This window comes from Haliaeetus leucocephalus, unplaced genomic scaffold, assembly GCF_000737465.1.
Source record: "Haliaeetus leucocephalus isolate CR32 unplaced genomic scaffold, Haliaeetus_leucocephalus-4.0 Scaffold188, whole genome shotgun sequence".
Classification (NCBI taxonomy): domain Eukaryota; kingdom Metazoa; phylum Chordata; class Aves; order Accipitriformes; family Accipitridae; genus Haliaeetus; species Haliaeetus leucocephalus.
In genome coordinates this window covers 228,538-254,564 of record NW_010972624.1, presented here as the reverse complement: position 1 = coordinate 254,564, position 26,027 = coordinate 228,538, and the positions used below count along the sequence as shown (strand labels likewise).

At 49.5% G+C, this 26,027-nt stretch overlaps 1 protein-coding gene across 2 annotated transcripts in view; it reads right to left on the bottom strand.

Moving 5' to 3' along the window:
• Nucleotides 1-26,027, bottom strand: part of CAPN15 (calpain 15) — a 60,445-nt gene that overhangs the window by 19,408 nt on the left and 15,010 nt on the right. For both annotated transcript variants that reach the window (XM_010565226.1, XM_010565227.1), the window contains one exon: nt 24,372-24,691. In XM_010565226.1, the coding sequence (XP_010563528.1) occupies nt 24,372-24,547 (176 nt within the window). In that variant the 5' untranslated portion in view covers nt 24,548-24,691. The remainder of the gene's footprint in view (nt 1-24,371; nt 24,692-26,027) is intronic.

Sequence of the window (26,027 nt, the reverse complement as noted above, 5' to 3'; positions counted from 1 at the left end):
GCCAAGGAAGGGATTAAGGCAGCACCAGTTGGTCACCTCCCAAACCCACCTCAGGACAGTGATATCCCCTTCCTAGGGCTCTGCTGAGCTTGCGTGTCCTGTTGCTACAGAGCCCTGGCTCCTACACAGCCATCAAACAAGAAGGGGTCTCCACCACCTTTGGGTGTCATCTGGGACCAAAGGCTTTTCTGGAGTCTCACCAGAGCAGGGCAACACAGGAAGGAACAGGGCAGGGTGCGAGACCAAGAAGTGCCCAAAAACCTGCAGTTTGTGTCTTTCCTGCCGGCAGGGAGCTGGTGACGTGCCAAGCCTGTGTGATGTGCAGCTGAGCTCCAGGGCAAGAGATGGCAACCATCCCTGGACAGAAGCACCTTGGACTGCCAGAGCAAATGGCTCGAGGTGACCTGAGCACTGGAGCAAGAGATCCCAGGGCTCCACTGCAGAGCCCACACTGGCAACAGGATTATATGAGCTTGTGTCAATTGAACACAGCAACAGAATCAGGCTGTTTCTCTAAATAAAACTCCTCCAGAACAGCTAAAGCCTTAAAACTTACTGCTTCAGTTCTCTCCTGCAGTAAATAAACAAATAAATAAAAATCAATTGTTCTAGCCAGCAACGTACAAACCCTGAGTTCTCTGAAACAGAACACACTGTAGCAAAATCCTCTTGTTCAACAAATACAAGAAAAAGCACTAGAACTTTGTGGAAGAAAAAGTAAAATCACAAAAACCCCAAACAAAATCCTGCCTCAATTATCTGTGAGCTGCATATCACTTCCCCTCCTCCTCATCCAGCTGTTTTCTATTTAACTCCTTTCAATGGCAGTGCATGCTCTGACCTAAGAGAGGACTGCTGAGCCATCTCCCACATGGACCTACCACATCTCCAGAGCCAGCTGGAGCAGAAGACACCCATGCTGGTGCAGGAGGTCAGGAACCACACAGCATCACTCTGGCAGTTGAACTGTTAGAAGGGCACGTAGGTTGGGATCATGGCCCACGTGTCATGAAGCCCAGGCGAGGAGATGCTCTTGTCTGAGCTGACTCATTCTTGCAGAGCCAGGCAAGGGCTGGTAGGCTGGACCACAGGAAGGTTGCAGCAGATATACTGGCAGAGCAGCACAGAAACACTATGAACTGGGACTTTCCACTTTTTACAAATTTCTATAGGAGCATCACTGGAGAAAAACAGTCTCTGATTCATACGTCTAAACCCCTGAGGCTACAGAAGTAAGTGTCACCAGCTCTATGTTAGCATCATACAAACAAGGCAGGTTGCATAAGTATTTCCAAACCCTGCCTTTCCCACTCCTCCAAAGTGAGACAAGAAAACAAGACAGGCTTCAATTCCAGTGACCTTCGCCCAATCTCAGAGAGGCGCAGGCAAAAACAAAGCACTGGAAAGGACCTATCCCTTTGCCCTCTTCTCACACTTTGCACCAGCACAGATCTGCTGAGCAAGGGCAGAGACAGCAAAGAAAACCTCCCCTACACTCACCTATGCTCTCTTGGAGGATCGTATCAAAACAACGAAGTCAGGCAGTGCTAGGCAGGCCTGCTGCAATGGCACAAATGTGCCCACAAAACAGGGCTCCTTGCTGGACCTCTCTACATGTGAGCAAAAGCAGCACCCCACTTCCACAAGAGCAAGCATAGAGGATCCCAGGATAACTCAGGTCAGAAGGGACCTCAGGGGGTCTTCAGTTCAAACTCCTGCTCCAAGATGCATCTCTTAAGAGATCACAGCAAGTTGTTCAGGTTTATACAGTCTGCTCTTGAAAACCTCCAAGCACGGAGACTACGTGACCTCTCTGGGCAGTGAACTCTACTAACTGACTGTCCTTGGGACAAAAATGCTTCCCTTTATATCCAGTCTGATCCTCTCCTGTTTCATCCTATGCCTGTTGTCCTCCCTATGCTCCTGTCCTCCCACCACGCACTGCTGTGAAGAGCCTGGCTCTGTCTTCTGGATGAAGTCCCTGTAGGTATTGGTAGACCTCCTCCAAAGCCTTCTCTTCACCAGCCTGAATGAGCTCAGGTCCATCATCCTCTCCTTGCAGGACATGTGCTCCAGCACCCTGACCATCTTAGTGCCCCTCCACTGAACTAGTAGTTCAGTGGAGACTACTACTAGTAGTAGTCTCACAACTACACCTTTCTGTGCTGCACTCCTGCTCCCCTTGCACAGCACCAGGGAAATATTTGGTACTGTATGGGTCTGAGCCACCCTGCAGAACAGGGCTGGTGGCACACATCCTCCCCAGGGGAGCTGAGAAAGTGCTAAGGGAGCCCTGGTTGAAAGCTGCTACAAAACAGAGCTTCACCCTAGCAGGAACCTGCCAACTTCAAAAGCACTAGCAGTTCAGCCTTCTGGTGACTACAAAGGGACAAAACTGATTTTTTAAGAAACTCTTGCTAAAATAGCTTGGCTTTATCATCATGTCTGACAACTCGTGTTGTTCCAGGCACCACCACTGCAAGCAGCTGTCCAGCCCAGGACAGAGGTCGGCCTCACAGCAGACCTGGTCTGTAGCATCCAGGACCTGCAGCCCCCCGTATGAATCATCACACTGAGGTCAGAGGAAGAAAGAAAAAACAACTCCAAAAAGGACACCACCTTCCTTGTGCAACCTCCGTCTCACACCGGGCAGCTCCTTTCAGCCAGGACTGGAGCTGGGACCTTGGTCTGAGCTCCTGGCTGCACCATTCTCTTTGTTCCTTCAGTCTGGTGGAAGGGAACCACAATGGCTACAACTACACAGATTCCTCCTTTTGTTGAAGCAGTTGATGAAATAAAGACTTCTTGATCCTGAAATATCAATTTTTGAGTGCTCCAGAGCTTTATCATATATCTACTCTCACTCTTTAGAGTCAATCCAGGACAAACTGTCAACTAGTTCCCAGGAACACAGCTTAGACAGGGAAAGGAAAAACAGCTGAGGGACCAGCCCATTCCACTTCCATGCCAGGACACCCCTTCTTTCTGGAGGTTACCTCCTCCCAGCCCCAGTGCAGTATCAGTGCTCCTAACTATTCACTGGGGCAGGACAATTACATTTATGCAGAAAATAGCATTTTCCACTGGTAATAACTTGAAATGAATTGAAGCAGGACAACTGAGTTTGTTCTGTTTAATAAAGCAATGGTGGCAGAGGAAAATCACTCATCAAAGCAGAAGGGAGAGGAAAAAAATAAATCTAATTCTGCAGCAGGAGACCCTGCAAAGCTGAGCACTTGAGGGTAAATGGGGCCATTAAAGACCCATCAACACCACGTACCCACCCCAGAAGGTGCCAAGAGGCTCGATTAGATGCTAAGAGTTTTCCAAGCTAATGATGCACTCCAGTCCCTGGGAATTTCTTGGTCCCATTGCATCAAACCTCAGGAGGGTTCTTGCACAGTTTCTGTTTAGCTTCTACTTTCCCACACTGGACACAGCTCACAAAGTGCTCCGCCAGCTCAGATGTGCTCCACTGGCCAGAGAGAGAACAGGCTGTGAGTTTTAATGAGAAGTTCCCAGGGGAAAATTGAACTCTGCTAATGAGAGGTCTGAGAGAAAAACCACTGGCCCCAGATGTATGGAGTTCATTCACCAGTATATTTTTCCAGCAGCCAACAAAACCACAGAACATACTCTCAAACTACAGCTTTCCCTGCAATTTACTTTGTCGTCACCTCCCTGAAAACAGGACTTGCCTGTCTTAAGAGAGACGGATGTTAAGGGTGAGAGGGGACATTTTGCTGTAGGACAGGGAAGAAAGGAGTTCCAAGACAATGCTCTGTAAGTACAACTGCTTGCAAAGGATGCAAGTGGGACAGAGAACATGCTCCTCTACCCTTCACTGGCCATGAAGAGGCTCCAAGGAACCTGTCAAGAGCAAGGTGGGAAACAGGAGGAGGGCAGAGGCACAGCTGGGACAGGAGCATCCTGAAAACTCCTGTCACATGCACCAAAGTCTGGCTTTGATGAAGGAAGGAAGTTGAGGAGACCATCATCACTTGGAGAGTCCTCGTCATGGCTGAAATCCCTGGCTGGGTTTGGTCCAGGAAAAGGAGAGAAGGAGCAGTCTTTGAAGGGATCTGCCCATCTGAATACGTGGTCACTGGAGTTACAGGCCCAATGCTGCTGCAAGAATGCAAAGTGACACACATCTGGAGGGAGCCGGCCTCACATTAGCTTTCCTCCAAGGCTACGGATATACAGGCAGTGTTATCCTAAACTGATGGGCTGGAGACAAGAGACTTTTATCGTTCTTCATGCAAAATCATCAAAGCAGAATCAGAATCTGGAAGGCTTGCCTTGTGAGAAAAACAGGATGTGCATCATTAGCCTTTAATATACCTTAAGTGCTTCGATATTGTAAGATATTATTTTTCAGAAGAAAACCAGTTTGGCTGGCAGAGTGCTGTGCAGTATAGGCATGCTGAGACAAGATCATTCTCAAAGGCTCCTTTCCTAATGAACAAGTTACCCAAATCTCTGCCAGGGCAACAAGAAGAATCCCTGGGGCTATGAAAGGAAGAGGCAGACTGAGTATTTCAAAGAGGCCAGCAAAGTCCAGGTTCTAGCTTTGCTCAAATGTCATGAGGTTTTGCAAGCTCTGGATTCACAAGCTTTTAATGAGGGACCAGGTGTCCCACCCTAAAGAAGCACCTCCTGTGCCTATCCAAGATTATTGGGATGCAAGGCCCAGACAAGATGGCCAACGGCAACGTGACCTCTTCGAAACTCAGGATGGAGGCATGGGGAACATGCTACACTGGGCATCAGTCGCACAGGATCATCACAGGACAGGCTTTGCTGCAGCAAGGCTGGCAGAAGAACAGCCTGGGAAGGTCTCTCTGGAGGCTCAGCCCTGGGGACAGCCATCAGCTCAGCCTCAGCTCCTCTCAAGCTACACTATTTCTCATTAAGACCAATTCCAGCCTGTTGTTATAATTAATAACCTCACCTTGCCTCCCTGCATGCAAGCATGGGAAATTTCTGCAGTTGCAATCACAGTTCACTTCAAAGAAACCAATTTAGCACAGCACTACTGCTGCCATCATTCCTGTGCTCAACTATTTTATTTACCTTTTCTGTACCTAATTTTCCTGGTCTTTTGGGTATCTGGGGAAATTAAGAGCAAACAATATCAAGCTCCAATTGCACCCAAGAATTATACTAAGTGAGGAAAATTTGTGTCATTAACTCAGGCCAGCACCGTACTACGTGTGTGCTTAAACAGGTTTGATAATGCCTTAATACTTGGATTTGGCTCAAGGCGGTGATGAACTAAATGGCCTCAGTCCATATCTTGCCTTACTTTTGACTACTCAACACTGACTTTGAGCAAAATCCACATACAGTGGATATCTGAACCCACTTAAGAGCAAATACACAAAGGAGGTACACCAATTTTATAGGTTTTGTTACAGTTGCATGAAATTGGTGTAATTTAGGTGTAGAAAGAGCAAAGGATCTCTGCAGATACTGTAGTTCTGCTAAAACATTTGGGAGCTCCTCGGCATGCCTGCAACTCGCACAAAAGCTGCTCTTTCAGGGAAAAAGGTCCACAGTCTTCCAGCAAATGCAACACAAGAATTCAAGAACTTAATTTTTTTTGTTAAAAAGCCAACAGACTGGAAAGGCCTGAACCCTAGAAGACTGAAGGACCCAAGTTACATTGGATACTGGTAGCTTCAGCTTCTTGCACACTTGGAGGAAGAAAGCACTTAGAGAACAGTAGTTTTGTTCTTTAGAAAGCCTGGTAAAAATCGGTTCAGCTACTTTGTATGTTTTCTATAATTATATTCCATCTTTGGTCTGAGCAGCGTCCCAGAAAGTTTCCCACGTAAAATGAAGTTGTCTCGCAAAATTCTTGAATGCCTAAAATGGAGGAAGATTCAGACTCCATTGAAATCAATCCCACAGACCAGGATGATACACCTTACAGATCTACTACTGAATAAAATGATTACCTGTTTGCAGGATGGCTTGTATAGAAAGGCTCAAAAAACCGCAGACTCTCACAACCAGCCATCAGACAAAGGCTTCCACGCTGAAAAAACTGAAAGATGTGATCCACAGTCCAAACAGGGTAAGGGTCTTGCCAACATTATGTACAAACACAAGGATTATGAGAGCTGCTGTAACTCAGCATTTGGCCCTTCAGATTCATCTTTTAAGCAATGCTAGGGGAAAGTTTTTTGGAAGCAGCAAAAGTGAGTTTGGGAATTATATTTTCTTGAGAGGTTTTCATGAGAATGATCTGCTGCTGACCCAAGTCCCACAGCCATCTCCAGCCAGCATCCAGCGGGTGGCAATGCCCATGAACACCAAACAAATCTCCTGGACCTTTGACTCTCCATGCCAAGATGACAGGACAAAACCTCAACATCGGCCACCGAGGAAGAGGGGTGATCCCATGCCCCAGCAGTCAGGGACAAGACTCAAACATTGGCACCAGGGGTGCTCCTTGCTGTGCGAGGCGCTTGCTGTGTACTCATATGGGTGGGTGCCCCAGAGCCCTGCTCGCTTGCTGACATTCAGAACAGGTTTAGTACAAACGTGCATTGCGGTTTCACTTCAATGGCCCCAGCAGGAGGGAGTTTGCAATTATTCACACGTGGAGAAGCCTGAGCGCTTCTGTGGAAAAGAATGACAAATTTCAAACTCTGAAAAGATCCCCTTGGTTAGGAAGGAAGACTTTGAAGGAAGTACAGGGGCTCCAAAAACTTATTTAATCATTCCCTGACTGGCCCATAAATCCTTCCCTGCCTTGAGGCAGCTCAGAAAACTTCTCAAGAGCCTATGAAGGGTCAATCCTGGTAGACACCTACCCTGGTCGATAATCCAGATGAACTGAAAAAAGGTGAATCAGGGTGAGGGAAGAGCGGTTCAGCCAGCAGGCAGCAAGGCAGGCTACGGTCAAAGGCCAAACAAGTTCAGATCTGGCAGAAGAGGAGTGATGCCTGCTGACCTGGCTGCAGCATTCAGCCTGGACTCTCAGCCCAAAAAACTCTGGGCCTTTGAACATGGCAGGAGAAGAGATTATTACAGAGCAAACATGGCCCTGGTGACATCAGCACATCACAGACTGATGGAATACCATCGATCCGATCACACACCCAGCAGGGACCAGTGAGACACCAAGTCCTCTGGGATGAGCTGTAGCACAACCCCTCCATGGAGCAGTGTCCTTTAAACCTCAAGGTGTGCCAGGAAGAGGGGAGATACCAGGAGCACCTAATGGTCTCCTGTGCCCGCAGGAACCCAAGGACAAACACACCTAGAGCAATATGAAGCCAAATCACAGCCTAGAGGCAGCCTCTCCTCTTGCAGTCACCAGGGCTCCCTGCTGATCTGGACAAACCAGTGAGCGTTTTAACACTGAACATGTGAGCAGGACACATCATACAGGTACCACTCCCACTAGGAGCACAGACCTCCAAGACTCCACTGAAGTTCGGCTAGCACAAGATGTATAGAAATCAGGGGATATCAAGAACAACAGGGGGAGGATTTATGACCGACATGCTGGATGTAGGAGGACTAGCAAGATGGTAGGGAGGACAGCTGGGAAGATTATGTTCTTTACTACTACTATTATACCAATTCATTTCAAATCATGGCAGGTTTTAATTTAAAAAGCCAACAGACATTGTGCCCTTTAAAAAGGGCACAAAAGCTGGTAACAGCAACAAACCAGAATATCCCAGGGAAGAGCAGCACAGGGCTAATGCCTCCCTCACAACGTTAACAGTTGCCAATAAATGGCATTCAGAGAGGCCACAGAACATCCCCTTCACCGTGTCTTTTGCCCAGAGAGGAAGAAGGGCAAGACTTTGTTGTCTTCAACGCATCGCTGAGACCTAAACAAGGCTGACATACCAAGGAGAGATGTCCTTTTTTGCTCCATCAAGGATGCGTGCCACTCCCTCAAATCTGCTGGTTGAAGGGTCTTCCTCTGAGCTCCCTCTTCTGTTATTGCCTCTTAAGCATCTCCATTGCAGAATTGCTGGGCTGGCTCTGTTCCAGGCCCTGCCATCAACCCTTCTCACCAAGCCTGGAGGGGACATCTGCTATACACACCTGTAGATTGGCCACAGGAATGCCTGCCTGCCTGCATGGTGCCTGCCCAGAGACAACAGGATGGTGACAGTTTTATATCAATGATTATCTATGCTGCTTGGGTTGGGAAAAGTGGGAGGGATGGCCAGAAGAACTCAAAGTGGAAGGATTTCAGATGAAATGCAGGAGGAAATGAACTAGAGGACATCTCCTGGGATGTCTCATGTCTGGAGAGCATGGCATGGAGAGGACTGAGGAGCTCTGGGTGATGCTCTGTGAGCAACTCCACACCCCCACGTCACTATCACAGCCAGTGCCATCAGCTCAGCTCCAAAACACCACCCTGTACTTTCAGAGAGTAAATTAAATCCCTTCTTCCCAGGATGAAAAGGAAATTCAAAGCTATTTGCTGCCTTTGAGGACTGAAAGGCAAAATACTGCTGTTGGAGAGGGCCACTTGCCCCCTTGTGTGGCCCTGCAGGGGTTGTGGGGTGGTGGGGTCTATCACAATGCAGGCACAACCACAGGGAAGGAGGTGGGAGGACCCTGCCAAGCCCCATTCTCCTTTTGTCTCACCAGTTCCCAGCCCTGTCCATAATCAGCTGCATGGGGCAGGCCACTATTTGCTTGAGAAACAACCATATTTTCTCTAAATTCTCCCTGAAAAAATGAATCAAGGCATAGCTCCAAGGTGCAATTAAGAAAACAACAACAGTAATCAAGAGGTCAGTACCATTTGGGATGGAGGGAAAGAGAAAGACTCGTGTTTCTGTGAGGCCTGAGACTAATGAGAGCATGGCTGCAGCCTGGCAGAGGTGGGAAGCAGAGCCCCCAGCCTCCTCCTCCTCCTCTCCTGGGGCTTTGACTTGGCCATCACCCCAGCTCCTGGCAGAGCTGCTGCCCCGCGCTCTTCCTGCGAATGAGGAAACTTCTCGGGGCTCAAGTCCATGCTGCCAAGCTCTGCAGCAGCACTGTCCCACGCCAGACCACGCAGCGCCCTTCCCGCAGCTGCCAGCCATGCTTGGGGTACTGAGAGCAGGACCTCACGCCTCCGGGCAAGACAGAAGGCAGCAGGGCACTGTGGTCCATCGCCAGTGGCTGTCAGGCTGTCTTCAGGATGATTAACAGGCCTTAATGAAAAGCTAAGCCAGTCCTGTACCTCAGGAAAGCAGCTCATGCTTAATAACCCAGCCAACAAGCTTTGCACTGATCTGCAGGAAGAAAGAAAGATTGCCAAGGGACAGAGGAAGAGAGAGGAACTCTGGCAACTCCTGACATCCCTGGAGTTCAGTCTATGGTCAGATCAGGGCACAGTAATCAAGCCACTGCAGCTATGCTACAAATGTTATCTGGCAGCGAGGGAAAATGCAAGGATGGAGGTTCCTCCCAGAGCCAATGCCACCAACTACCAAGCCCTGCTATCTCTCAACATGCTTGAGCAGCTCCTTTGGTGAGAGGAGATCAGAAGGCAGAGGGCAAACCTGAACGTCCTCTCTTCTACTTCAGGAACCACACCTGTGACCCCTCCAAAGAACACCGATCCCAGAGGAAGATCTCAATGCACACAGCAGAAGCCCAGGGCAATGTCCCAGATAAACTGGGTATTGGAATTTGCACACACATGCACACACTCACTCTTTCCATCAAGTCCTTGGCTCCACACGCAACTTTCAAGTGCACTCACATTCACTGCCAGGTGCTGGAAAAAACATGCACGAAGGCTTGCAGTGCAGGCCTGCTGCACTGGAGCCACATCCCTCCACGCTTTACTGACCTGGGGTGAAGTGGGGCCAAGGGCTTGCTTGGTCAGCTTGGCTGCCTGGGCCAGCATGGAAAGCAGAGGCTTTGAACAGCAGTAAACCCCCCCCAACCTCACAGATGGCTCCAGCCTTTCCTGTTCCTCGATCATCCGCACCTTCTCCAGCTCTGTTCCCCTTCCCAGGTTATGTCAGGTCAAGCAGATGAATGCAAGACTGCACAAAATTTGTTGCTGCATCAGCTGTGGTTTCAGGAGCCTGTTGCCATTCTGCAGCCAGCAGGATCTGCTCTCCTTGTGGGCTCGGAGGGAGGAAGAACAAGGAGGGAGAAGCCGCCTCAGGTGCTGTTCAGACTCAGGGCAAATGAACCAGCATCTCCTCCACGCAATAGGAGGAAGAAGCAATTTATTCTGACAAATTGTGAAAGCCTGAAGCGGGGTTGGCCCTTTCTGTCAAAGCTGGTGTACCACACAGAGGCTTACGTGCTGGAGCAGAGAGGGGAGGGTACCGGCAGTCAAGTGATATATGCATCACTCACAGAGGGAGGCGATTAGCAACTCAGAAGAACCAAGCTGCAAAAGATACCTGCCTATCCACCTGGGATCCTGGTGGCAGGCAGGCACAGTGTGTGCTAGCCCACCAACACTGCCGGGGCTGCCAGTGAGCAGCAGGGGCTCAACAGGCACTCGGACACACACTGTGACACCTCTCAGCATACCCCTCTCTAGAGGGTTCATGTCTCAACTTTTCCACCTCAAAAGGGGTTGAACGTTTGGGCATAAGTGCCTCTGGGATAAGATGCAGTGCTAAGGAGCATCCAGCAATGTGGCACAGGTAGGATGTTCATATTTGCATCTTGAGCTTGTAAGTGAAGTTCAGGTTGGCTGTGGAGTGTTCACAGTCCAGGAGGCCAGGAAATAAAAGCTCTTAACTTGTAGGGGACCTGCAACAAGAAGGATCTGGGATGCTAGGTGTCTGGATTAGCCAAGAGAGAACAGGCAACAGCACAGAAGCTCCCTCTTGAAACAACATAATTCCAGTGTCCATTTGGTCTCCAGTGAATGTACAGATATGGCTGTGTCCTCCTTCGCTTGCCTGCCTGGCTGCCAGATTCCCTCTTTCCACAAAGCAGCTAGAGGGGTTCTGGACAGAACTAGGAATGGCTTTCCCACTGCAGCCTAAGAAACACCGTCAGCACCTGAAAAAACAAAGACTTCATGCCTGTACACACTTCTACCTATGTATCTGGGCAGCCCTGTGCCTGCAGTAGACGGTGGTGTTTTGGAGAGCCTTGGATTCTCCTTCCAGGGGACCTGTTATCTAGACAGCAACAAAGGCACTGACAGACCACGTATCCTGCCCAACTGCAAAGTCTACAACAAGTCCAGAAACCAAACGTTAATTTCTCAAGTCTTGGCAATGCTCTTTCACCGTCCTCTGGATTATCCCTACTCGCTAGCATAATGATTTCCAAACCTGTGGGTCAATCCAGATCTGCTCTTTGCAAGCAATAATAACCAAGTGTGGGAGCACACACTTGCCTGCATCCCAGAATAGAAAGCAGCTGGAATCGCATCTTAGTGCTGCCAACGGGAAGTTGAAAGACTTTCAGACACTCCTCTCTTTCTGCTGACTCTGTCTTTATGGGCTCTTCTCCCCGCTCTCTGCTACATATACAGCTCCTTTAACTGCCGATTTTCCACAGGTGGTGAAGTTCCAGATGCTCCTGGGAGGCTTTTCTAACTTTATTTATTCTATTTAAATAACAGGGGCATATGGTTTATTACAGCTATTAAAGGGTTTGTATATGTATGTGGGGGGAATCTTAAGAGAACAAAACATGCATCTGAGCCTGGGATTCAGAGAGCTACCAGGACCTCTGAGCACCCAGACACTAGACACCATCGCCTGGCCACAGAGGAGCAAAGAACCACCTCTGCCTGCAAACATCAGCCTAAAGGCTGCAAATGAGTTTCTAGCTCCTCACCTACATCACACTAGGTCCTTCAGTGCTAGCAAGGAGATTTATACCAGCCTGAGACATCATCAGGACTCCTGTTCCCTTTCTAGAACAGCTGCCACCCCCTGAACAGGATGAAGGCCTAATCTCCAGGACAAGGCCAGAGCCAGATATCAGGTTAAACAGGATCTAAATAGGAGCTGAAGCAGCTACACATGGCCCTTGGAAGCAGGATGTTCATGCTGAATCAAGCTGTGCCTTCTCCCTCTACAACCAGGGGAGCCCTGGCTAAGCACAGACTCAGTGTGCCTGGCACTGCCTGCACATAAGGAGAGAGGCAGGCAGGCAGGGAGAAGCAGAGCATAGGCTGCTCTTTGAAGGAGGATCTAAGCATGGAGGCACAGAAAGATGAGAAGCCCTTCAGTGCTACGAACCTGAGAAAGTGGGAAGGAAAGAAAGCGCCAATGGGGCTGATTTCTACAGTTACGTTTTACAATAAAGACTTACCTGCTCTCAGCAGGGAGGGCGGGAGGCAAGGAAAGGAGCAAGAAACTGAACTCATTAAGATGCTCTCTCATCTGGGACAGCTTCAGCAAGGAGGGTGGACTCTTGGGACCAAAAGACACTTGATTCCCCGCATTTAGCTACCCATACCTGAGGTATGTTTGAACAATCACTTCAAAAGCAAGCCCTGCAGAGGCAAGAAAGCCGGATGAAGAGGAAGCTCTACTTGTTTTTGTTTCTCTGTCTTTAAGCCAATGAAGGAATTTCTTTTTAGGTGAGGGTCTGTGGTCTACCTCAAAAGAACCTGCGCTCCCTGGAGAAAAGAGCAAGGCAAGGGCAAGGTGGCCATCTGGAGTCAGAGCCCTGCAGTCCCTAGACATTGCAGGGACTGCTGGCCCTGTGCTTCTCTGCAAAAATCCCAGCTACTCCAAACCCCCAGAATCTCACTGTTTTCTAACACGTCTGCAGCAGATGCCTTTTCCGGTTTTCTCACCGGTACATCACACAAAAAGCAAGTCTTGTTGACATCAGGCAGACCTATCCTTGCGTCTTTCAACACTTGCCCAGTGTTTTAAGAACCCAACATGGAAAATGCTTTTGAAGCTTCACAGACAGCCAAGAAGAGGCTAAGATGAAGGCATGGTCTTGTACTTTTATTCTGCTCTCATAATACCTGGTCTCAATGTAGGGTGGTCAAGCTCAAGCACGGTGGGGAGGAGGCTACAAACACAAGTGGAGCACACATCCAAGGAGACAGTACAGGCAGCTGGGAAACATGTTTGCCAGGACAAACAGCTCCTGGTGTGGAACTGTGTAGACAGATCCCTTGCATGAACTAAACAGCAAAGGTTTTGCCCTTCACACACCACACAGGGCTATTTTCTGCCATTCTTCCCAGCACAGCCTGTAGAGGATACATGCATTCTGCATCAGAAAACACAAGCACATGTGCGTGCAGGGTAGTTTGCAAGTACAGGTCCATTTGCACAGATGAAGACTACCTTCTGCTATCTTTAAGAACAGGGAACAACTTTAGATGTCACACACCTGAACAATGGCATTTGCAACTTACATTAGCATCCCTCCTATCCCATGTTTGAGGCCGTTTCATGCCATTTTCCAGTGCACCAATTGTTAGCACTGGAGGCTAGGGTGGGAGAAGAATTTTCCTGTTTCCCAGGACTAGAGAGATGTGGGACTAAGGATAAACATGCTATGGGCCTGTAACTGGAAACAGCCAGGAAAACCTGATGGGACTGTAAACCAGGCACGCTCAGGACTCAGCCATAGCCCCTTACTCCCACTGCAACTTCCCTCTCATGTGGGGAGGCTGGAAGAAGAGATTTACTGGTGGCCGCCAACCTGAATTGCTGCTCAGCTAAGATTTATGCCGCAATTTGTAGTGCTGTTAAAATAAAATTGGAAGAGTGGTGGGGGAAGAGAAAGAGAGAATGAAAGAGAGGGGAGGGAGAGGAAATGGATCAGGAGCAACAACACAGCTCCAAAGCTGTCTGCTCCCATCTCTCACATCTCCATTGAATAAATCACCCTGCATTTCCAACTGCTGTGCTCCCGCCTTCAGTTCTTGCAATGCTAATACCTGGGCTCACTTTACAGGGGGGGCACATGCAGGGTACAGTTAATAGAAATCTGTCCATCTCCACAGCTGCTGAAGTGTCAGGCTCAATAAATAGCGCAGGCAGAGAATGGCATGAAAAGTCCAGGGCATCTGGGCATCCACAGGCTGGTGGCTGCTTGCAGGATTTCCACAATGCAGCCACCAATGCTCCAGAGGACAGGAGAATGGACACCCTCCACTTCAAATGTAACCCCCTGCCTTCTACCTTCTCATTCCAGCACTGGTTAAACACCATTCCTATCTGCCAAGGTCAGAGGTGAGCTAAATTACCCCCTGTACCTCCAGGACTTTGCCAGCTCTGCAGGAAAAAGGCTGAAGTCATGGATCAATATGCCTGCACACGCAAAGAGCCACAGGATTCCCCCCACCAAGATCCCCACTGACCCCTCCTCTGAGGAGAAGCCAAGGAAAGCTCAGAGCACCTTGCAGCTCTCATGGAATCCTGGCTCTGCTCTTCAGGACTGGATGCTGACACATGACCTTCAAAAAAATCAAAAGCAGAACCTTTAGTGAACTTTAACAGAACAGCTTCCTCTTGACATCAGGGAAACTCACCCCGCCCCGAGCCAGCTGCTCTGCCCCATACTGCTGAAACCGTGGAGGAAATTCAGAATTGGATCCAAGGAGACTTTGGCCTTTCATCACCTCAGCAGCCCTGCTCTTTACAGAAAGAGCCAGGCCAGCCTTGAGGATTCACACCTCATTACAGAAACCACCACTGGGCAATTTAATGAGAGGCCCAAATATCAATCCAATACTGACCATACAGTACCAATACAGGCATTGGTGAGCTCTCAAGCCCTGCTGCTGAAGTACCTTCTCATGGTGCTCCAGCCAGCAACTGAGTCTGGTTCCTTCTTGCAGGGGAGTTGGGAAAAGATGGGATCCTGTGCATAGGCTGAGTCCCACACCAACAGCAATGGATCTGTTTTCACATGCGCAGTTGACCTATAAAGCTCACTTACTTCTTTTTCTCATGTGCCTGAACTTTAGAAGGGACAATTATCAACAGTTTCCAAGAAACTTAGTGGGATAAAACATGCTGATCTTACTGTGGTTTGGCTGTGAATGCTTCCTCTTGCACAGCCTACTTGTCATTTTCATTTCCCTGCAATGATGGCTTCTAGGACAGCCCTGGGCCAATCTTAAGTACCAGCATGCACATATAAAATACCCCTGGATGTGCAGAGCAGACCCAGAACCGTTCCCTCTGTGGCACAGCATCCAGTGCAGACAGCAAGACGGGCTCCTTCAGCATGTTGTGATCCCCACCATCCTAAAACCCTCCCCTGCACCTTCCTGCCCCACTGGCACCAAGTGAAATGTGGCAGTCAACAGCGCCTTGAGGCCACCCAGGGCAGTTGCCACGTCACAGGAGATCACCCACCAGGATACCATTGGCAAACCAAGGAGTTCCAGGAGGACACAAAGAGCGTTCCACCACATGAGAAGCCCACCACACTCCCACCACCCCATCAAACAAAGGTTCAACACAGGAACACACACTTGGCCTCAGATTCAGCTTGGCATCGCTGTGCACTTTGAAAATGGTGGCTATTTGGTTCTCTGGCTTCTCGGAGACAGCGAGGAGGACTGGGTGGGTTATGTGGAGTTGGAAGGGCCAGGAGCAGAGCCAAACAATGCTGCGCTGGGGTAGGCTGAGCCATACGACCACCAAGCACCCCAACCTGCTCTTTCTGTTCACGCCCCACGCTCTATAGCTACTGCCACCCTAACTGAGCCAGCAACACATCTGGCCATTTCCTCGAGCAGTCAGTCAGGCAGTAATTACCAGGGAAGCCCCTACAAGCTATACTGTACCCTGGAGGCCTCTGGACTCAGTAATTCAGACCATAGTACTGTTTACTGCCTCGTAAAGATGACACATACTTAAGTTAGTGCTTTGACAGCTGGAATCTAGAGGATGCTTCTGGCTTGAGCACATGCAATTAACCCTCACGTGTCCACGTGCCACAGAGAAGCATCCTGCCATCGCAGCAATCCAGCAGAGGCCGTGCTGGGGCTCCTCTAACAGCTCAGCATTCCTTCCCTGCAGTAGGACACAGCACTTCCTACTAAGGAGGGCAGCTCCTGCTCTTGTGTAAAGCTCCTGAACCTCTTCAAGTCACACACACTCTCACAAACAGCTCTTGGGTAACCTCAGCATACATGCTTCTCAAGGACAACTTGAAGGACGTCACTGTCAACCTACGGACATGGGACAGAGAGGAGAGAAAGACTGCGCGTGCCCTGCCTGCAGCAGACTTAAACACTGCACAAGACAGATGGGTCTTGTCAGCTGCTGTGCCCTCCCCACCACGTCACCACTGACAGCAGCCCCTCCAATAGCCACTCACACAGGCACTGAGCAAGCCAGGGGCTGCAGTGCCCACACCAGCATGCCCAAAGACACAAAGCATCTAAACATTTGCTGTAGGAAAACATAAGCCAAGGAAAACAGGCCACTGTGCCAAGCTTTGCTAGGAGATTCTCTAGGGGGTGTGTAAAGCAATGATGTGCCCTGCACACATCACCACATATGCCATGGAGGCTGCTGGGCAGGACAACAGCAGCATCAATGATCAGTCCATTCTGTGCCACTGGCTGCAACCCTGCAGCTCCTGCAAAAAACATCTTTTCCACATTTCAGAAGCACCAATTGTTTCCACGTTTGTCCCTCCCCACAGATAGACACAACAGCCGTGGGGTAAGGCAGCAGGAGAAGCCTCAGCTCCCCAGCAGGAAAGGTTAAAGAGGACCCATTTGCTACAACTGGCGGCACAGGTCTAATGGGAAGTCCCAGTGCTGCATGGGGCATGTGCCAGCCAACACCAGGGCTCTGAATAAAAGATGTCTCTTCCTTGGTGTCCCAAGGAATCGGGAGGAAAAATACATACACATACACACGCACGCGCACACACACACACACATCTATCCATCTATCTATTTAGAGTTTCACTTTTCCAAGGTATGTAGGTTAAAATCAGGTTTTCAGGAAGACAAAAGATCTTGCTTGTGCCCACCTTCTTCCCATTCCACAGTTGGGAAAAGCCCTGCCAAAAGGTGGCAAGAGCCAGCCTCCCAATGTCTCCTTTTACTCTAATGAATCTGCCGTGCTCCAAATGCAGGAGCCCAGCTCTACGGAACTACAAGCACCAGCATGCAATACCACTCTGAGTGCTAGGAGCAGCAGGGCTTGAACCCGTGCGTCTGGAGACAAAGCTAAGCTCTGTACTGCTCTGGGCAAGGGCAGGCGAGGCCCCTCCAGCTCCCAGCAAGCTGCCGACTTGGCAGCGTTTAAGCACCTGCAGCCCAAACTCTCATCCTCACCCCATGCACTGCCCCGACTCTCCTGCTGATTGTCCCACCGCCATCCAGAAGGGCTGCGGGGTGCATTCACACTTCACTTCAAGTTTCCTTCTGGTTTGAATGTCCTGCTGCAGCCTCATAAATGCCATCTGTAACAGAGGAACAGCTTCTTTCTCTTCAGATCAGTTCTTCACACCTCCTCACGGTGACCTTCAGCACCTACCCCTCGCAGGGATTCAATGATGCTTGTGGGCATGGACGCTGCGAGATGCACCGGCTGGCACGGGCTGCCGGCTGCAATACTGGTGCCTTGCCAGTACCAGGCAGAGTGGGAAGGCTGGCAGGTGCAGCAGGGTGAGAAGCATGGGAAGGTACCCAATTCAAATAAAAGCCCAGGGCAGTTTGTTGAGGAGAGCGGCTGATAAGGCACAGCTACCTGGGTGGGTTGTGGATCCCTGGGCAGGAAAAGACAGATGCAGCCCCAGCTTGCCAAATGCAAACAGCATCAAACCACAGCTTATCTTTCCTCTCTGTGTCCCTTGAACAAGTGCCCTTCTGTTCATGGTAGTCCCACACCGGGCCGGGGGGGAGGGGGGTGCTGTTTCATTCGAGGGAACAAAGGCTTGCAGAGGGTTCGTTCAGTACACGCTCCCCTCTGTCTCCTCCACACACAAGCACCAGCCTGCAGCCCAGATGGGATCAACGCAGCCTTTCAGTGCCACTGTCAGCTTGAGGCCAGGCACTTGCAGCGGGGGGTGGAGGCGGGCAAAGGGAGACTGCAGCTCTGCGTGTCTTCCCCTTTCCATTTCTGAATCGCGTTAGTCGGAGACTGAAGCCCAGACCCACTGGTGTCAAACTGGATTAAGTCACCAGTCGGAGAAATCCAGCATGTGCTTTTTGCAGCACCCAGACTTGTGGCACTGCACCTTGCTGCTCTCAATTTCATGAAGGGTTTGCCACGTCAGGAAGCTCGGCCATGATGGGTCTGCAGGCTCAGCTGGATAATTTTGGAGGAAAGCAATGAGCTCTGGAATGAACCCAGGAAATGGCTGGCCACTTGGCAGCACTGAACAGCTTGGAGGGGAAGGGAGCTCCCTGCCTGCCCCACAAGCAGAAAGCAGGAGGCTGTTCTTGCCTTCACCTTCCCTCTCACAAGCCCACGACAGCAGGAGCATGAAGTTAATGCAGGCCCATCTCCCTCCAGGACAGATGCTGCACAATGTTAGGTGGATGGGCTTGTGGTTTCCATCCTAGCTCTTTCATGTTACCCTGGGATAAGAAGAAATAACCCCCACACACACTTTCCTACATTTTCTCCTTCCTTGCAGCAGCTCAGCCAGGCTTCTGAGCTCCCTGCTGTCACCACGTCCATCCATCAGCTCCTTCTGGAGGACTGAGACCGCTTCACAGCTCCAGGCTACATGCATGACACCTCTCAGGGGGGCAAGTGATTTGCCATGAAACACTAGACCAAGCTCCTGCCTCTACAGCGAAAAAAAGTCAAGGGAGAAATGCAGAAGGGTTGATCTGGAAAAAAATCCCTGCTCTGGCTCCTCTTACTATTCCCTACTCCGAAAAAATGAAAAAAACTCAAAAAATTCACCACTCGCCAATCCCTCTCCCACCCCACCCCCAACACACCTGCATCTGGAAACACGTCTGCTCCAAACACAGTACCAAAGGGCTCTACCAGGCCCTCTGACCACACATTGCTGCAGCACAGAGTACAAGAGGCCAGCTTCCTTCACAGCAAAATCGCATCTCCAGGATCTCTTCCCGAAACAAATGAAGAGAACGGGCCCACAGATCTATGCACAGCCAAAGCTGGATGCTAACCTCCTTCATGCAGTGCAGCATCTTGAGAGCACCAAAGCAAAATTACCCAACGCCTACACTTGGAGAAGGACCTGAACCTACTTCCCTGGAGCAACAGTGCTCAGCTACTGCAGTCAGGAGTGCCCCAAAACCAGGTAAAGGTGCTGCTTTCCCTTCTTAAGGCTGGCAGTATCAAAGGCACAGGTCTGCTGTGCTCTCCATGCTGTGACAGCAACACTCCAGGCAAGGGGTTCAGGCATTTCTGTTCAGATTCTAGCCAACACTGCTGGGTAAGATGAGGACACATGCTCCAACTGACTCTCTGCCCTTGCTTTTGTCCTCTCTTTGGAGAGGGTAAGCGGGCAGGATAGCTCTCTTACCTGCACTTGTGAGAAATGGAGATGGGGTAGGTTGGGGACAGACGGGGAGCAAAGGGAGAGTTTGCCTGGGTACCTGTTGAGAACTTTGGTCACTGCTACTCTGCGCCATCCTCGAAGTTCTTCATGGCTCCAGAGCTATAAATAGCCTCAATTTAAACAACTAAGAGGCTTTGTGAGTGAGCGGACTGCTGGAGCAGCCAGCATGGAAAGCGGATGGGCAGGACTGGAAGCCTCAGGCAGATGAAAAAGCATACTATGCTGCCAACTCCTTGGCACTGCACACTTTCTTGAGCAAGACACTATTCCAGCTGCCGCATGCTTGGTGAGAACTGGCAAGCAAATAGTTACAAGCCCAATGTTCCCATCAAGCAGGTATCCACGACAACCTGCAGCATCATTACTCTACCAAATCCCAGCTGAACTTCGATGCCACAACAACTTCCAAAGGGAGCACAACCTGCACATGGATGTATTTGCCTCACTGCAGCACCTGGGGAAAACAAGCTCCACTCTGGTGTGATGAACAGGCATGTCCTGAATATCAGAGCTGCTGTTAGTACCCTTGTGGTTTGGAAGAGTGGTCTCTTTTTCCTGCCTCATCCCTCCTCTGTGGATATAGAGTCAGAGCAGATTTTGGTTATCCCCAGCTTTTCCACAGCCACACGTCTCTGTTCTTTGCATGGAGGTTTTGGAGGGGAGTTGGACCAGCTGGACCCCAGACAGCCCTTCCAACCTCAACCAGTCTGTGATTCTTGAAAGATGCAAAATCAACTCTCTGAGCACACCCAAATCCAAGCAGGTTGCTGATAAAAAACAAGGAACTGTGCCTGCCCCAACCCCAGCTCTGTCAGGGTAACTATACTCCAAAGAGCACAGATGCTGGCTCGCTGAGGCTGTCAGACCTCCTGAGGCTGATGCCCGACCTGAGGTCCGATGACAGAAAACAGAAGCAGGGAAACCCTGCAGAGTCGCGTGATGCTTTATCAGTAGCTTTTCTTCCCAGACATCTCAATTCTCCTCTGGGCCTTTGTTTCCCCAACAAGAAACATCCTCCAGACACCAGTTCCGCTTATGCTGCACTCGGAGGTGAAGTGCCACAACACAGGAGGGTGGAAAGGAGCTGCACACAACAACATTCCCCCTCCATACAGCTCCCTGCCACTCATCGGTATGCCAGTGTCCCATTATTAACATCTCCACCAGCCTCAAGATGGTCAAAGGCCCTGAGGCAGGACTGTGTGACGCTACCCAGCAGTTTTGACTTGCTGCTTTTCAGGCATTTAAGCCACGGGGTTCACAAATCATGGATGTCTCACTCTGGGTTTCTCTCCAGAAGTAAGTGGTGCTTCTGGGGAGCCGGGGGGTGGTACAGCAAGTGCCCTCCCACCAGCTGCCAACAACAAAAGCAGGTCTCCTCGCCTCCCTCTAAAAGCAGATGGATTTATATATTTTTAGCATTTAAAAACAAAATAAAGGAGTCTGTTCTCCCTTCACAGTCATTGAGGCCCAGAGGTATTTCATTCTGAAGAGGCTTTTATAGAAGAACACAAAGCCTTTGCAGAATGCTGTGGGAAACTCCATAAAATGCATATTCTCTGGAAAAGGAAGGAGCTCGGAGAGCTTCGGCCAAACCGAGTGGTGGGCAGAGACACTTAGATTCAGCTGCACGGATCTTGCAACACTTTCCCCAAAAAGCCTCTCCTGAGCGAAGCAAACTCAAGCAGTTCTCAGTTCTCAACAGGACCCTGTTGTCCCTCTTTACAAATTCTGGGGAATAATGACTAGATGAACAGAAATACTCCCTTAAATCTCTTCTGGGAGACAGTTCAGTGCCCTAATTCCCTCCTAACACCTTACAGTTGTGGAAGGGTGCACACTGGAGAGGTCCCACCACCACTTCCAGCAGCAGCAGGAGAAGCCACCACGAGCCATGGTTCCCAAACCATTCAGTTGCAGCAACCGCGGCAACGGAGCTATGTCCTACTGCCAGCACCCAGACTTGTGGCACTGCACCTCGCTGCTCTCAATTTCATGAAGGGTTTGCCATGTCAGGAAGCTCGGCCATGATGGGTCTGCAGGCTCAGCTGAACGCTCTCATCCAACAACAGCCCAGGCCAAGGTACATAAGCGTACGAGCAAGGAGGAGGCCAAGGAGACATGTAACTAAGCCAGAATTTGTCTGGCTACACACAGCTACCAGGGATGTATTTAAAAACAACATCTTTGCCCTAAGCAGAGATTTTTAGCAATAAGATCCCTCTAACTAACATGCATATAACACTTGGTATCTCCAGTCTTTAAGTAGCTATGTCCTCCTGGTACAATGGGGAAGGCAGGGACATGCTCCTGTTTAAAAGGTGGGATGTTGACACACAGAAAGAGCCTGCAGAGCCTGGTCCAGAAGAGACCAAGGACTCAAATCTGGATGTCATAAGTCTACTGCTTCTACCATTAAGGCCCTTTTTCTTCTCCCTCCTGTCCACCTGTCTTTAGCAGACAGGGAACTCCAGACCACCAGCCTCACCCAGATAATGCAGCCTCCTCCCAGCTTCTAAAATCTCGAAAGCCAAACAGCACTGATTTATTCCCACCCCACCATGAGGGAAGCCTCCCCCAATTCCTCCACCAAGTACAAACCAAAGTCACTTGTGAAGTACTTGCATCCCCTGTTCTCCTGCCAAGGAAGGTCTGCTGCATTCATCCCCATGACAGACCAGAGCAGGCTTGGCTCTGTACTGCTCTAGAGCAGCCAAAGCATTATCAGCTCTGAAGGCAGCCACAGGCAGGGACTGGAAACCAGCAGGAAAAGCAAAGTCTATCCCAGAACTCCTGTCCAGCCTCAAATTGACTCCCCAGTACTCCACTTCCTTCCTGTGCTACAGGACTCCAGGGACAAGGACATTCAGAGGCAAGGCTACCTACCCTGACTTGTTCAATACTTACTTAATTTTTTTAAAGGAATGTATTTATCTGTTCCTCTCTGGAAACCAATCATCTGCTGCTTCTTCACCCTGTTGTTTCACCCGTCTCGCCATGGGAACTGCGGGTACTTTGATGCCTGACAGCCTGGCTGATCTCAGCAGGTCTTTTGAACCCACTTCCATAATCACTGCCTAAAGCGAGCTCTTCCCACGCAATTCACTGCTCAGTGAATCACGGCCAGTCATTTTCCTGTCTCCAGGAACCATGCGGCACTTAGCCGGGATGAGTTCTCTTCTCCCTTTAGCAGGGGAAATACATAATTATCAGAAAAACCACTCCTGTCCTAACAGGACACTGGCTTTATCTGCACCAAGACCGGCAGTTCCTGTTCTTGCCCCAACATCCGCTCCACCATGAGGGCTGGTTGTTCAGGAAATTTATTTCCACATGTCAAGACTTCAGTTAGTTTCTCAAGCTCCTCCAAGCTACAGACTTTGAACCATGAGCATTCTCAGCTGGCATACACGAGGCTGCAGAGACACAACCTTTTCAGTACCCAGTGCCAGCTTTGCACTGGAAGCTCCTAAATCTCAGTGATGGCTGCACATGGGCATACAGGCGTATTCATCTGTGAGCCATCGACACATTCCCCAACTCTTCAAGGCAACAGAGGAAAAATCAGCAGTCCAGAAGGAATAATCCTGCAGGAAGGACCCAGCTCTGTTTGCAGGATCCCTCTAAACTAGAGGGGACAAACCTACACAGCACAGATCACCGACCAGAACTGTGGACCAGCCACAAAGGTCGGTACACACAGCAATAGATGTTGGGAACAGCACAGAATAGCCTTTTTAAAGGCCTCTTGGGCATTGCTAGGAACTCAAGCCCATGATTGAGAGCCAAGACAACAGCTAATTGGTTTCACACTGTTACCAGCTCAACAAGGAAACCCAAGACAGGGCTACAAAGGAGCAAAGCATGACGTTGCTTGCCTCAGAGTCTCCCGGAGTCGTGCACCAGACACCGTGAAGCACATTCCGGGACTTGCAGCAGCAGAAAGGCAAGAAAACAAGAACTACATGACAGATACTACATGACCATCACAGCAAACGCCTCCAGTGAAAAGCCACAACAGCTCGGGGACACTCAGAAGCAAGCAGCTATTCCTAAAAGACTAGCAGCTCCAGACTCAAGCAAGTACAAACACCCACCCAGGCTGGACTCTACACAAAGCAGGCATTAGGCAAAGGCTCAAATATTATTAGCACAAAAACCGGCAGCCTCTGTAGCCAAGCCCCCGAGCAGAGGAATTTTAGATGCTTTTGACATACCTCTCAACCTGTCAGAGACTGAATGCAGGACACCAGCCCTCCAACATGAAGAAAAATTCCTCACTGCAAGTGGCTGACAGGGAAGGGGCAGAGGCAATGACTCAGAGACACATCTGAAGTGCTGATTTCATCGATGAGGGATAGAAATTGAGGCTTGGAAACACTGAGCTCTTTTTCAGAGTAATTCTGTTTTGGAGTGTTTCATTCCCCTGGATCTGGTATTCAAAAGCATTTCACTGCTTCTGCACGAAAACAGCTTCTCCTGCTCTTTTGAGTTCAGAACCTTTTGCTACTTATCTCCACCCAACCTGGAGTCACAGTCCTCCATCTGTGATACCTACAGTGTAGTTGGGAGGTCAGAAAGAAGAGGAGCCACAAGAACATGGCAAACTTGATAAAGGAACGGAGATCCCATTCCCAGGCAGCCACCTTCACAATTTAGGTGAGTGAGGAAGAGCTGGGATGAGTCCTGCAGTCTATTCTGCAGGAGACATCAGCAGCCCTGTAAAAAGGACATGGCTTGGCATCACTCAAATTGGTGAGAATTTGGCTCTAGCTTTCATGAGGAATTGAACTGAGCCTCTGAATGAAAGGACCCGACACCCAATAGGATGCAAAGCAACTTATCTCCCAGGTGCACTGTCCCGGATTCAAGCTGAGAGGTAAGCAGGTAAGCAGGCTCCTTCCCCTCCTCCTTACCTTCGCACCCGGTGGTGTAAATGCTGATGCTGCCGCGTTATAAGGGCACTTTCCCAAACAGGGCCACTGTGACTACTCCTATACCAGCTCATGGCTGGGTGCCCCGGGTAGGGTGCGCTAGCGAAGCCATGGTCCGACTCCGTCTCTGCGGCCAGCGATGAGGCAGAGCTCCCCATGGTTCCCCCCTACCCAGGCCACGCTGAGATTTATCCTAGGTTAGGTCCAAGCCAGTGGCACGGGCAGTTCGGGTGGAATAGGTGAGGCGCTGCGGCATGGACTGCTGTAAAGTTCCCAACACACTGGAGAAAGGAAGGTCGGTTCTGATCAAGAGTTGAAAAAAAAATAACAAAAAAAAACAAAAGAGGGGAAAAAAGGAAAGAAAAAGAGAAAAAGATAAGGTATGATTTAAGCAACAACCGTCCCAGTTTTAGCCTATTAATGCATGCTCTGACCAGCATCCCCAGCCCAGCACTCACTGGGATGGGAAAGGCCATTTCACTGAATCCAGCTTTTGCTGCCTGGAGATGGGGATTATGAGGGCTCTAGAAGAGGCTCTCCCTAGTTAAGAGCCAGGAGTTCCCAAGCACAGGGAAGCAGCCCAACTAGTGGAGGAAAGCACACCAGAGCCCAGCAGAAAGCCCTTGCTACAATGGTAAAGCAGCAGAAAAGGGGACAAGCAAGCCTCACTTAGAGCCCAAACCAGCAGCCCTTGGGAATCACACGCACAAAAAGGTTATTCTGAAAGCTCTGGGCTCTGACTGGCACACCAGCTTTTTATTTACCCCAGCTACAAGGAGTATGACTTGATGGCTTGTATGCGGTGAGGAAATTTTATTTTTCTTGTATGTAAAATAAAATATCCCTCTTTTCCTGTTCCCCACTAACATCACAGTAAGGCTGAAAACAGACAGACTGGGTATCTGCACAAGTACGTTTTCTGTGACTATTTCACACAGTGCAATGAAATACGTTCAGCTCAAGCCAATTTTTAGCTGATACCGAGCATACCCCACCCACAGAAGCAGGTTTGGGGCTTTGACTGTTCTTCCTTTTCTCCCTCTCTCTTTCCTACTTTTTAGAATTTATTCTTTGAGCATCCTTACAGTTAAACTACAGAAATATTTCGTGTCCTCTAGTACTCAAAGAAGTTTAAACATACACGTCTCTCCTTAAAGGAAAAAAGCACGGCAATCTGGATGCGTGTCAGGAGGAACGGATCAAGGGAACATTTAACAGACCAAAAAAGAAGAAATGAGGAAGAAGAAAAAATTAGCACAGCTGAGCTTATTCAATTACCCACCAGGATTTATAGAGATGAATGAACTACAGAAAGACCTTTGCAAAGAAACTACTTTGTGCCATAAAAAGGCTGAAATACAGTTTTTCAATCCCAGGATTGATCTAAGGGATCAAGAAAGGGCTTGATAGATTACAGACTCTCGAATGTGGCACCTCAAGGAGCAGGTGCAGTTTTGCTATGAGCTTAATACTGGAATGTGCCTGCATTAGGCCATTAGCTGGAGAATGTTAACTGCTCTGTCATGGTCTCTTCTCTGTAACCTGCAAAGCCCGGACTAACAAAATAAAACTGAAAAAAAGGCCCAAGAACACAATTTTCCATACCTCAATTTGCTTGTTTTAATTGGTGTGCCTAAC